The sequence below is a fragment of the Aethalodelphis obliquidens genome, unplaced genomic scaffold (assembly GCF_003676395.1).
Source record: "Aethalodelphis obliquidens isolate GAN/ISIS:26980383/991018 unplaced genomic scaffold, ASM367639v1 scaffold72, whole genome shotgun sequence".
Lineage (NCBI taxonomy): Eukaryota > Metazoa > Chordata > Mammalia > Artiodactyla > Delphinidae > Aethalodelphis > Aethalodelphis obliquidens.
Window position 1 is genome coordinate 10,104,455 of NW_020838016.1, and position 13,153 is coordinate 10,117,607.

General features: G+C 38.8%; 1 protein-coding gene across 4 annotated transcripts in view; it reads left to right on the forward strand.

The window, feature by feature from the left end:
- Positions 1-1,805: 1,805 nt before the first annotated feature.
- Positions 1,806-13,153, forward strand: part of U2SURP (U2 snRNP associated SURP domain containing) — a 55,790-nt gene continuing 44,442 nt past the window's right edge. For 2 of the 4 annotated variants that reach the window (XM_027091755.1, XM_027091754.1), the window contains exons 1-3: positions 2,193-2,322; positions 10,982-11,026; positions 12,363-12,494. In XM_027091755.1, the coding sequence (XP_026947556.1) occupies positions 2,278-2,322; positions 10,982-11,026; positions 12,363-12,494 (222 nt within the window). In that variant the 5' untranslated portion in view covers positions 2,193-2,277. Of the gene's footprint in view, positions 2,323-10,981; positions 11,027-12,362; positions 12,495-13,153 lie in introns of all 4 variants that reach the window. The other 2 variants (XM_027091757.1, XM_027091756.1) reach the window with 2 other exon arrangements.

The following is a 13,153-nucleotide window of genomic DNA, read 5'->3' on the forward strand; positions in this document are numbered from 1 at the left end:
GGGGCTTTACTGTATGAAAAAGAAGAGAGAGAAGCCTATGTTCCTTTATGTTCAAGTCTTTAGGAGTAAACATTTAATAAAAATGATTTTTACGTGAAGTAGGACTTTAGGGATCTAAATGAAAAGTATGTATATATTCACTTTACAGTGACAAAGTCAGCCTGCAGCATTGCCAGAACATGACTTGGCACGGCCAAGCCCACAATTCTCCCTTCATCTCAGCTGATGATTTCATTTTCTAATCCTAGATTGTAAACAGACAATGAAGATCTGGTGCGATGAGCATCTTGAGTGCGAAACAGGTTCCTATGGTAACAGAAGCAGTCTCTTTCTTAGGCTTGGTAGGGGAGGGAGGTCTGTAAGTCTTCCTGGAGGAAGGGATATCTTCACTAAGAGTATAAAAAGAAATCGATTAGCCTTCAATTAGCAGTCAGGACAAGGGTAGGGGGGAGAAGCCCAGAAGTAAAAAAAGCTGGGCTCGAAAATAAATTCAGCAGGACTGGAGATTCTAAAGCATCATTCCATTTCAAGTATAGCACTTGTTACTTTCTGACCATTCCTTGTTTGCTTATTTGTTTACTGTCTGTTCTTCTACCCCCATCCCCTCACACAGAACAGGAGCCCTACCTGGCCTGCTGATTCCTCAGCCTGGCACATATGACTGTTAGTCTTTCCATGTGTCAGATCCAGCTTCCCTCACCACCACGCCAACCTCCCCTCCCTCTCCCCCCTAACACCATCCAACAGACAAAATTCTACTTCCTCAGAGTTGGCTCAAATGCATCCTTCTCTGTGAAACCTCCCCCCAACTCTTTGCCCAACCCCTACCTTTAGAATTAATTCTTTCAGGGTTCCCATAGCTAATGACCCTTCCTTGCAGCATAAATTGAATTCTACAGCGTTAGTTAGTTTGCTGTTCCCTTCTCTCCCCTATTCCTCATTAAATCTTTTTTTTTCCTCATTAAATCTTAAATCATATGAAGATAATGTGTTTTAGGCATCTCTGTAAGCCTCTCAACATTTCGTGCAGGCTTTTACACACAAAACGGGCTCAAAAATATTTTGAATAAATGAATTCAGGAGAAGGTCATGAACCCTTCTTCCTCCCTTCCCCCAGTGATCAGAGCAATCTTTTAAAACTTAAAATCTGACCACATCACAGCCCTACTTAACTGTGTTGAGGGCCGCTCTTCATCCTTGGAATAGAATTCTAATTCCCTAAGCACACTGGTTACCTCAGGGTCCTGTGTGAGCTTGCTCCCAACCACTTCTCCAGCCACGTCGATTCCCAAAACCTGGTCTAATAAAACGGGACTGCTTAACGTGACTGGGCTGTCCTGATTCATGCCACCAGGCTTTTATTTCAACGACTCCCTCTGCTTGGAAAGCCCTTTCCATTTTCCTTGCCTGGTTTGGCTCAGGAATGACCTCAAGCAAGCTTTCCTTCTTTGACTATAGATCCTATTAAGAATTTAAAAAACCAAAACCCAAAAAGCTAAGTACAGAAAGCTTTATGGCGCTCCCCTCCATTTATGTGATTAAAAATGAAAAAACCGTAAAATGTAATTCTTAAATGACACACAACTTACATGGATGCTAGATTTAGAATACCATCTGTTTATGATTTTTCTTTCATTCACCCTCTCTCTGCATGTAGCCGTTTTGACCCAGAGTCTATCCGATAACCCCACTGCCGGAACCTCAGGTTGGGTCAAAAGCTTCCCTCCTCCGCTTCCGGACACCACTCTATTTTAAATTAACTTGAACAGACTGCAAGTTTGCCTTTCCCACTAGGGTGTGAGCGACAGAGGTGGCGCGAACACCATCTCTGTCCACGGAGCGCCGGACCCCGGTCGGCTCCAGATTTATTTTCTGAGTTGAAGTAAAGGCTCCTCCCCAGCTGACGACGCACTTCTTCAAGAAGACTTTCCCTCCTCGCCCAGCAAGTGCAACTGGCTCGCACCTACCAACGGTTGGTGCCGGAAAAAGAGTGAACTATCGACCTGCCCTGAAAGCCAGGACGAGAAGATTCTCTAAATTCTCGGGCCCAATAACGCGACACGCCACAGACACGCCCCCAAATATTCAGCGGAATGGGCGGGCCCGGGAAATGACCAGCACCGAAGTCACGTGGCGAAGCTCCTCTTGAATTTCGCCAAGTCGGCAGTCGACTATTCGGGCTTGCACGCGCCTCAGGCGGGCTCCGCTGAGATCGAGTCTTTCGGCGCTCGACTCGCCCGCGCTGCTGCCGCTGCCGAAGGAGGGGCAAAGCTGAAGATGGCGGACAAAACGCCAGGCGGCTCTCAGAAGGCCAGTTCAAAGGTAATTTCTTAGAGGACTTAGTAAGTCAGTGAGTGTATCACTGTCGTCTGGGGACTACAGACGCTTCTGGCCAGAGGGAGGAGATTGGGGTGGGGGTCCGCGTTCTGGTCGCGGTGGTAGGCCGGGCGCAGACGCACCGTGGTGCGCAGGTTGAGAGGCCTGGTATCTCCTCTTAGTCCCAGCCTGGATTCGGCTCGAGACTGGCGGGCCCAGGGCGGGTGGCGTGAGTAGTTCGGCTCCCGCTTAGAACTGGAGTGAAATCAGTGATTTAGACTGAGGTCTGAAGTCGGGAAAACGCGCCCCTGTATTTCAGCTTACTGAGCTCTGAGGCCGCGGGACAGAGCCTGGGAGAGGCGGGAATCGCTTCCCGGTGCTTAAGTGTCTGCCTCTGTTTCCTCGGCTCTTTGGGTTTGGTTCTCGCACGCTTTCGGCCTCGCTCAATTTCCTTCACGTCCTCCAGGGAATAAATAATCTTTAGGGCCGCAAATTGTGAGGGGAGGACCAATAGTGGAAGGAAGCGGGGTGGGAAGTGCAGTTCTCCTTTGCGGTGATGCCTCGCCAAGGTTAATGCTACGCTCTACACGTGGTCTTAGCTCACATAAGAGGAAGTGTAAAATGAGCCCTTCTTTGGAGGGTTCGTTTTCGAGGACTCGGGGTCTTCCGCTTCTTCTGAAAGGAAAACTTTCATAGACTTGGAAGCCACCTAAGATTAGTACATTGCTTTTGAGTTTACAGGGAACCGTGTGCACGTATTGTGAAACCACTGAGCTGTAGAAGTCGTTTAGCGTTAGTTAGGTTGTGATTAGCATCAGGTCCTAAATTGCCGTCCTGGACGGGTCACTTAATCGTTTTTTGCTTTGAGTTTTTCACCTCCAACACGATATTAAAAGTAATAGTATCCGAAGTAGTTGTTAAGCTTTTTGATGCTGATGCAAGAAGTGTAATACTTAAAGGTTCTAAGGGCTTACGTCTTAAAGAGTGTGTATGATAGTAAGTAGGTTATGAGGAAGTTACGTTTACGGTAGAGGGGTCTAGTCTTGTGTGTACAGTTTGTTCTGGGAAACGTAAGCTATTATACACCTGCTTCCTCAGTTTCCGTTAAATCATAGTCTTTATGCCATTTGGTGAATGATGTTTATAATTAGTTCGTAATTAGTAATGGATTTACCAGAAATCTTTTAGTTATGTAGAAACTGTGGTAGAGGGCCAGTCTTGGCTGCTTTACAACCTGCGTTCACTCCTTGTTTGTTTCTCCCCTCCCCAGTACATTTCTCCTTGGTGAGGAGGGGCTCACCAGGTTGGGTACATGACTGCCCGCTTCCTCAGCGGACTCTGACAAAAACAGCCCTGCTTACTATTAGGGAACTGTTACTAAAGCTAGTGCATCCATAAAATTCACGCACAAGCCTCACTATTTTTGTTTCTACTCAAAGTAGTATTTTAAGTGTCTTCTGTTTGAGGCTTTGGCTTACGTTGGAAACATATTAATGTATATATATGTTCAGGCCTCCTTCTCTAGTAGTACTTCTCACGGTTGTGACTGTGTGCCTGTTCCCTGTAAGTAAATTGTTGGATCTTCCAGTAATCTTTTTAGTTTATATTGCTTTAGATTATAATCAGTTGATGCTGTTAAGAGATTTCCTACCGATGTCTGTAAAATATCTCAGGAGGGTGCGTGATGTAGTGGAGAGATTATGGATTTTGATAACAAAGAAAAGGTATTTGGATTCAAATCCTGACTTGGTAATAAATTATATTTGCGATATCAAGGCAAATTGCTTGAACTTTTCAGTCTCAATTTCCTTGTTTGTAATATGGACATAATCCCTTTTCTGCAGGGTTGATGTAAGGGTTAAATGAGTGAATATCTATAAAGTACATAAAAAAACTTAGTTCCTTTCCTCTCCCCTTTGTTCTTAGAGGAAGTAAAAAGTACTTACTTTTCAAAATGTCAGGCTAAATTCTAATCCTGAGATTTAGAATCTGTTATCAGTTATCATAATGACTGCTCAGATTACTGCTTTCTATTTCTAACACAAGTCCAGAATTTATTGGAGAGAGCATAAGATCATTTTGGTTAATATGACAGTGTTTGGAATTTCTAGCCTTTGATCTTTGTTTTGATTTCTTCCTCTGGGGAGTGCAGATGAGTGACATATTCTACCATACAGATGGAGTAAAATATTCTTTAGTTTCATGTTCATTCTTACTCTTTGGTAGTTAAATTCCCATTGCTATGGGTAGGGATGCTTGTTAATCGTATTTCTAGACCCTGAGGAAAATGTTAATTTTTAAATGTACAAGAGGATGTAATGTACAGCATGGTGACTATAGTTAATAATACTGTATTGCATATTTGAAAGCTAAGAAGAGAGTAGATCTTAAAAGTTCTCATCACAAGAAGAAAAAACTCTGTAACTATGTTTGATGATGGCTATTAACTAGACTTATTGTGATGAAATTTCTGCAGTGTATACAAATACTGAATCATTATGTTGTATACCCAAAACTAATAGTGTTGTATGTCATTTATACCTCAGTAAAAAAAAGTGGAGCTAATTGAGGTAATTTAAGGTATTGAGGTAATTTAGCAAATAAAATGTATAATAGGGTTTTTGCTATTGACAATGGCAAAATTATTTGATGTGTCTTAATTACAAAATGAAGAGATTAAATTAGATAACCTCTACAGTTTCTTTTAGCTTTAAAAATTACATTTTAAGTTTGTATAGTCAAATGATTTAACGTTTATGTGTAGTTGTCCCTGATGAAGAGACCCTTTATTTTCTGTGTAATTTTGCTGTACTTTTTATTTTAAAGCCTGACAAATATAGAAATTCAGTAAATGTTTTAGGAATTAGCTAAAAATTTCCTGTGCATTTATTCTTGTATCACCAGACTAAAATGATGCTTTGGGGGAGGGGGTACCATGTTGTAGCTTTGATTTTGGGAGGAGAGGCAAAGAGCCTATGATTGTTTGCTTAGAAAAATGTTAAATTTAATATATAAATATACAATATATAAACTTTATATAATTTAAAATGTTATTATATAATTTAAAATGTTAAATTTAATATATAAATATATAATATATAAACTTTATATAATTTATAAAAATTAATTTATTTTGATCGTAAGAGTTGTTTGCTCAGCACAATGAGGATATGAAGAGAATGTGGTATTCTCGTTCCCTCTGCAGCTCCTGTGCTGGTAGTACTACTAATATAATGGAATTGTGTGCCCTGTTATTTCACTCTGTGACAGTGCTTATTTTTTGCCATAGTGTCAAAAATTGGGTTAGAGAGGTAAATGAGCTAAGTAGGAAATACTGCTGGCTTCCTTGGACACCCAGTGCTAAATTGGTGTGGGAACTATTTTAATTGACTGCTGATTAACAAAAGTATTTCAGTTGTACGAAATATGTATTGTTATAATGAGTATCCATTCAAGACTTATCATCCTTAGGTATATATTACTGCTTGTGTACATTTTTTTGGTGGTACCTGAAGGTATGTAAGAATTAAATATGATCAAAAACTCCAAACAAAACACAAACCTTGAAAAATTAGGCTTCTTGTTCTCCAGTTTTAGTTTAAACTGAATCTTTATTATGATATGGATGTAAGATAAGATAACAGTCTTATCTTAAAATATAAGGTGGTTAGTTTTCTGGGTGGAAGGCTGTGTTTTGGGGTGGAGAGAGGCATTAGGAACTTTTATTTTCTTGATTGGTGTCTTTTAGAAATTCGAGTATTTGTAGCACTGGTGCTTGAATATGACTATTAATATGGTTTTAAAAATTTTCTATCTTATTAGATTGAATTATTTGTTTTCTGAAAGTCTAGCTTTTTTTTTTTTTTTTTTTTCTTCTCGATACGCGGGCCTCTCACTGTTGTGGCCTCTCCCGTTGCGGAGCACAGGCTCCGGACTCGCAGGCTCAGCGGCCATGGCTCAGGGGCCCAGTTGCTCCGCGGCATGTGGGATCATGTGGGATCCTCCCAGACCGGGGCACGAACCCGTGTCCTCTGCATCGGCAGGCGGACTCTCAACCACTGCGCCACCAGGGAAGCCCTGAAAGTCTAGTTTTTATTCTCTTCTAGTTTTTATTCTCTTCTAGTTTTTATTCCTGAAGCTTTTTTTTTCCTAGAAAGTATAATAAATTGACAAAAAATACTCATTTGCCAGTAAGGCAAATGAGAGGAGGGCTCATTTGATATGCAAGTTGAAGACTCATGCCTCTCTATCACTTTTTACAAAGAACATCATTTTTGAAAAACAAAAACAAAAAAGAGCCCAAAACTTCCTACAGGATATTAAACTCAAAAATATTAATATTACAAATAATTTGCCTCTTGTACTGTTAAGTAGCTTTAACAGTTTATTGCAGATTGGCCACATGCTAGATATTTTGCTGAAATAATTTTTTTTAAAAGCAAGATGCATTTGCCAATAGCAGTTGAGGCTATTTGGTACTGTTAGATGTCTCTTCCTTGAGCACTTAATTTTTTTCACCAGGCTTTCCTCATTTTAGATTACAGATCATTCAAAATGTACTTACAACTTTTCATGTGTTGGTAGTGTTTTGGATGTAATTTTAAGGATAATTTCAGGTTTATTATTTAACTCAATAGATTTGATGAATTTTTTTGAGAGGTAGACTTTGGTTTGTCTTGGAAAGTGGTATTCAGCTAGGTAGCTGTTACTTGTTGGTGAGTGGACAGCTTAGTATGTTGATAGTGAGAAGTGCAATTTTGTTGTGTAGGTACTTGTTCCAACTTGGTACATCAGCAAGTTTATTGAGGCTCCGTCACTTGCCAGATTTTGTTTGACTCTGAGGAAGAAAAAATTAAATAAGATGATAATCAGTTTTGGGGAACATGCTGTCTAGTGGAAAAAGAGTCAACACATGATAGTTCAAAGCAGAGCCATCAGAAGCGTCTAAAACTTTAGGGAAAGAAATGACAGCTGGTTGATTGGAGGGTGGGGTGGGGAGGCTTCAGGAATAGAGGAGTTTGAGTCTTTTGAACAATGAACAGAGTTTTGAAGGGTAGACATAGAGGTATAAAAAAGAGATGGGTGAGGTAAAGAAAATAAATCACTGGCAAATGGATTGATACATGTTCTGGTTTAGCCAATGTATATAGGACATTTGCATAGGGATAAAAGTTTCTGAGATGGAAGGATAAGTTTGAGCTAAATTGTGGCGGCTTTAAAACCTATGGAATAAAATTAGAGAGCCATGGAAGATTCAAGGCAGGAAAGTCCTTTAGGAAAGCTCTTCTGGAGACATAGTTTAGGAAGAATTTGGGATTGAGGAGGATTAGTTTGAAGATTTTTGTAGTGCTGCTGATAAATATTAAAGATTGCTTCAAAATCTCACCTCAGATACTCTTTGGGAAGCTTTTCTGACATCGTCCCCACTCCCACTAAGATTTGCTTGCCCTCTGTGCTCTGGTGGTATAGCCACACTGTTTTACTTGTCTCTCTTATTTATTAGCTCCTAAGAACATTTATATCTGATGTAAGGCACAGTACCAGTAAGTGGTTGCCCAGTAAATGGGTTGAATAAAGGGAAGATTTGAACCACAATAGTGTCTTTAGTAAAAAGGGTCCCCAGAGAAGAGTTTCAGTAGGGGTGGGGTGAACAGAATTTGACTCAGTTGGTTATGGGGGAGAGGGAAGTAGTCAAGGATGACCTTGGTATAATGCTGCTGGCTAACACTCATTGAGCACTTTTATGTACCAAACACTGTTCTTAGTGCTTCACCTGTCTTTGTCCTTCACAACAATCCTATAAGGCAGGTGCTATTCAGCATTACAGGTGAAGGAACTAGGCCCAAGGTTACAAAGCTGGTAAGTGCTAAAAACAGGAAGTCTGATTCCAGAGTCTGTGCTCTTAACATTTTACTACTTCTGTATTATGACTGATTGAAAGTTACCATTCGGTGTTAGAAGTAAGAAGGTCAACAGGAGAAGCTAGTTTGGGAGGAAACTATATTTTATATATATAGGATGTGAGGAACTTGCAGATATTCAGGTGAAGATGTCCAGGAAGTTGTTTAAGAACAGATTGGAACCCAGGAGAGGCACCAAGGTTGAAGATAAGGAATTGGGAGTCATCTCAGCACAATAAAAGTGTTGATATGCTTCCTATGGGAGTGATTATTAAACTTGTGGAAATGTAAGTTGATGCTTTAGAGGATGTGAGGAGGAAGGAGGCAGATGGGAATGGAGAGCGGACTAGGCAGAGTGGAGGTGTTGGAGGAATGTTGCTGTGGTTAGCTTGCTAATTTGAAAACTCAGGTGTGGCGGTTTTTCAATTGAAGTAAAGTAGGAGCAGCTGGAAAAAAAATTGTATCGTTTAGTTGGCTTCACCTCTATCTCCTCAGCAGCCATCAGTATGATCCTTTTTTTTTCCCTTGCTGTCCTTCCCCACATCTGTACTATATCTGCTTTCTCAAACTTGAGATAAGTTTTTCTTGTGTCTGCTTCTTCATTGCCTCAAATCTCCCTTATTTTGCCTTTTCATTTCTTGCTTTTGGGTCTTTTCATTTGGATGAGGGATTGTGCTGTGGACTTCAGAAGATCTTTAAGCATCACTAATTTACTGTTCTTCAGTAAAAACATAAAACCCAAACCCAAGACAAATAACATAGTGCAGTTCCAGGTTAAGTAGAGGGAGAGACTCTTCAGAAGTAGTGTGACGTTTACTGATTACCTGGACCATTAGCTTTAAAAGTTGGTTATTCCTTTAAAATTTTTATTCACTACTATTTCCATCTCTTTAACTGTTTCCATCTCTTTAACTGTTCTCAAGCCTAAAATTTCATTCTGATGCTGTGTAGCGTATCAGTGGAAAATGTTTGGTTTGCACTAAATATGACCATCTTAGGTTAATTGAAATCAGCTGATGCATCGTCCTAAGCCATGCTGTTATTTTTAAATCCTAGAAATGATGATTTGGATGTGGTGGCATAGATGAAAGAAAGGCTAGCACTTTCTTATCTGCTCTTTAGTGCTTATTCTTCTGGGTGAACTTCAGAATTATTTTTGGCAATCCCCCTAGTCCCCTTGCAGAGACTTCCCTTTAGGATTTTGAGCTGTGGAATGAAATTGCATTAAATGCATAAATAAATTTAGGTGTAGTTGACTTTGTCTTAATAATGAGTTTTCCCATCTAGGAATGTGATGAATCTTTTCAAAAGTTGACTTGAATAACAACCCTTTGGTGAAGTTTGTATTTTCTTCGCACAGGTGGTACATATTTCTTTAGTTGGTTTCTAGTTGTTTTATGTTTTTTCTCACTATTACGATTACCCTGTTATTTTTGTTACCTAGCAGGTTAACACTGGTATATTAGAAGGCAATTGAATTTTTTTTTCTCCTCAATTCACTCAGTCTCTTGACGGAACTTTTTCTTTCTTTTTTTTTTTGCGGTACGCGGCCCTCTCACTGTTGTGGCTTCTCCCGTTGCGGAGCACAGGCTCCGGACGCGCAGGCTCAGCGGCCATTGCCTACGGGCCCAGCTGCTCCGGGGCATGTGGGATCTTCCCGGAACGGGACACGAACCCCGTGTCCCCTGCACCGGCAGGAGGACTCTCAAGCACTGCGCCACCAGGGAAGCCCCCTTTTTATCTTTTTTAAGAGGAGTTATTTATTGTCTTGTATTTTTTAAGTGTCTGCAAATGGGTGCATTTCAAACTGATTCAAAGTAGGTTTCACAGGGTTAAATTTAAATATAAAAAAATTTCTTTCATGATGCCTTGCCTTTTAGGAAAGGTTAGCAGGGAGAAGAAAGTGAAATAGGAGGGACACAGTAAAAGTTGGGGACAGAAAAAAGATGGGTAGAAAGAATGGAGATGGCTGGTGGCTCAGTGCTTGGTTGTCTTGGGCTGATTTTGCCTAGGGTCCAGTATGGAGTTCAGAGGAATAAATTGATTGAGTATGAAAATCCGGTCAGCTGTTCTTAGCCTTATGTTTCAACAAAATAAGTAAAGCAGTACTGTGTGGACCCATGGGAATCTTATTGGCTTTTTTCTACATCATACAAATCTTCAATTTTTTCTTAAAAATGAATATATTGTCTTGTGCATTACATTTGAAATCTAGAACTGGGAGCTAGGATCGATGAGGTACTTGTGATCTCAAGATTCTTGATTTCACTTTTAATACTTAAATATATATATAAAATAAGTAAAATCTCACTACCCAATACCTTGAAAAATAAAAACAACTCAGTGCCAGAGTTAAATTCTGGGCCTCCAATTAAAATTTCAGAAAGATACCACATATTATTTATTTAGTTAATAGTGTTATAACTTGGCTTCTTCATCCTTAGCTGCATAGTGAAAAATCAAATAAATTATTATATGCCATATGTAATCTGAAATTTAGATCAATTAAAACAAAATCAGGTGAAACTTTAACACTTGACCTTATTGGAAAGTGCCATTATTTGAAGACTGAACTTGACTGACACATTTATTTTGGATCACAATTTTTTTTTTGTAAGTCAGAGATTGCCTTTGTTTGGTTTTATTAGCTGAGAAGAAATTGCTACAAGTTTGGAAAGATTGTGTAACACAAGAAATACTTGTTTTGTTAGCATAATACATTTTCTCATTATTTAAATGTTGGCTTTTATTTTTAATGCTTGCAGACCAGATCATCAGATGTTCATTCATCTGGATCTTCAGATGCCCATGTGAGTATAAAAGGCAATCGTTGCCTTTTTTCCTTAAAATTTAATTTCTTATTGTATATATCCCTACTTGATATGTCCCTTATGATTTTACTTGATAAATAAATATGATTGCGTTGTATGTGCATATTTTCTTTAACCTTTTTTGCTAGATGTTCTGTGTTTTTTTTGTGTTCTGTTATTTACGTAAGTTGGCCCCTCAAACCATGTTAGAAACCAAGTGTGTATATTTCCCTTTTTTACTGTGCTTGTAAAATTTTGTACATACATAGGTGTGTGTGCTTATACATTTTTTTAACAAGTTTTGCGTTATACACATTTCTTTTCACAGTGCACAGTATACCTATTGCAAATCCCTGCAAGTCAACAGATACAGCTCTAATCTAGTCTTTCTAATGGTATCTTAATGTTCCACGGGGGAGGTGCAATTATTTATTAAGCTATTTCTCTGTTGATGGGCATAGACGATTTGTTTCAAGCTTTTTGACATTTTGAATAATACTGCGATAAACTTTCCTTTACATGTGTTATTATAGCAGTGCTAAAAGTGTGGTCTTCAGACCCGTGGGGTTGCTGAGAATTTTTCAGGGTGGCTGAATTCAGAACTATTTTGTAATAACACTAAGACATCATTTGCCATCACTGTGTTGACATTTGCACTAATGGTGCAAAAACAATTGATGGGTAAATTGTTGGCACCTTAGCATGAATCAAGGCAATGTCGCCAAAATGTGCTAGTAGTCATTGTGTTCTTCCCCTCCAGACACAGTAAAAATATGCTAGTTTCACTTAAGAATGTTCTTGATGAAGCAGTAAAAATTATTAATATTAAATCTTGTCCTTGTGTATGAGTGTTTTTAACGTTCTGAGTGATGAAATGGGAGACACATGTAAGGCACTTCTGCTTGCCAAAGTGTGGTGTTTGTCTTGAGGAAAAGTATACTACTTGTGGGATTGTTTAAGTTGTGGAATAAAACTGGCTCCTTCTTTCATGGAATACCATTTTTACTTGAAGGTACAACTGACAGACAAACTGTGGTTAGTCAGACTTGGGTGTTTGGCAGATATTTTCTTGAAAATGAAGGAAACTAACCTGTTCTTTTAAGGAAAACAACTATTTGTTAGTGATACAAAATTTGATCTTTCAAGTGCAAGTTAGAATTATTGAAAACTTCCTGTACTTAAGAACTTTTCTGATGAAATCAGAGGTATTAAGGGATAATTAGTGAAATATTTTGATAGTGTAAAATGAAGTTTGTCAATATTTGGACATTTGGGTTGATTCTAGTTTCAGTACTACATATATGATTTTTAAAAACTCGTTTTCCTTTTCTCGAAGATGGATGCATCTGGACCCTCAGATAGTGATATGCCAAGTCGGACACGACCTAAGAGCCCAAGAAAGCATAATTATAGGAATGAAAGTACCCGTGAAAACGTTTGTGACTCTCCTCATCAGAATCTCTCAAGAGTAAGTATTGATAAAGATAAGAAAGGATAGATAATGATTTTGATCTGCCCTTGATTGAATTTGGTAGTTGAATATCTTGGTTTTGTGCTTGTTGTTTCATCTTGTACTATTTGAAAATAGCATTCATTATTCTATTTGGGTTAACAAGAAATTCAAACTCATCTAAGGAAATGTTTTTTAGCTCATATGTAAGATATGTTTCATTTAAAAATTTTATTTTTATTTTAAAAAACCAAGGAGTGTTTTGAATGTAAAATGGTTAATAGATTTATTGTTCTCCCCTTATGCCAAACATTTACTGAACCAAGTGCCAGAGGCCAGTCACTGGAAATACACAGGTGATTAAAACACATTTCTTGTTCTCAGCTTACACATAGTCCCAGCCTGGGAAGCTAACAGGAGCAGGTGCTGTTCACTCTAGTCAGTGCAGTTCCCAGGGTGCTGCAAGCACCCAGAGAAGGAGCATCTTCACTGCCTGTATCTGCAAAGTACTCTCGTGTTCTTTTAGTCTTTTTTTAAATTTCAAATAATGTTTTCTTGTCGTGGTTAAATTTGGAAAATATAATAAGGAGAACAGTCATTACCAGCCAGTATTGATATTGATAACACTTTATTTTTCTTGTTTAATTTTTTTTTTTTTTTTTTTTTTTTTTTTTTTT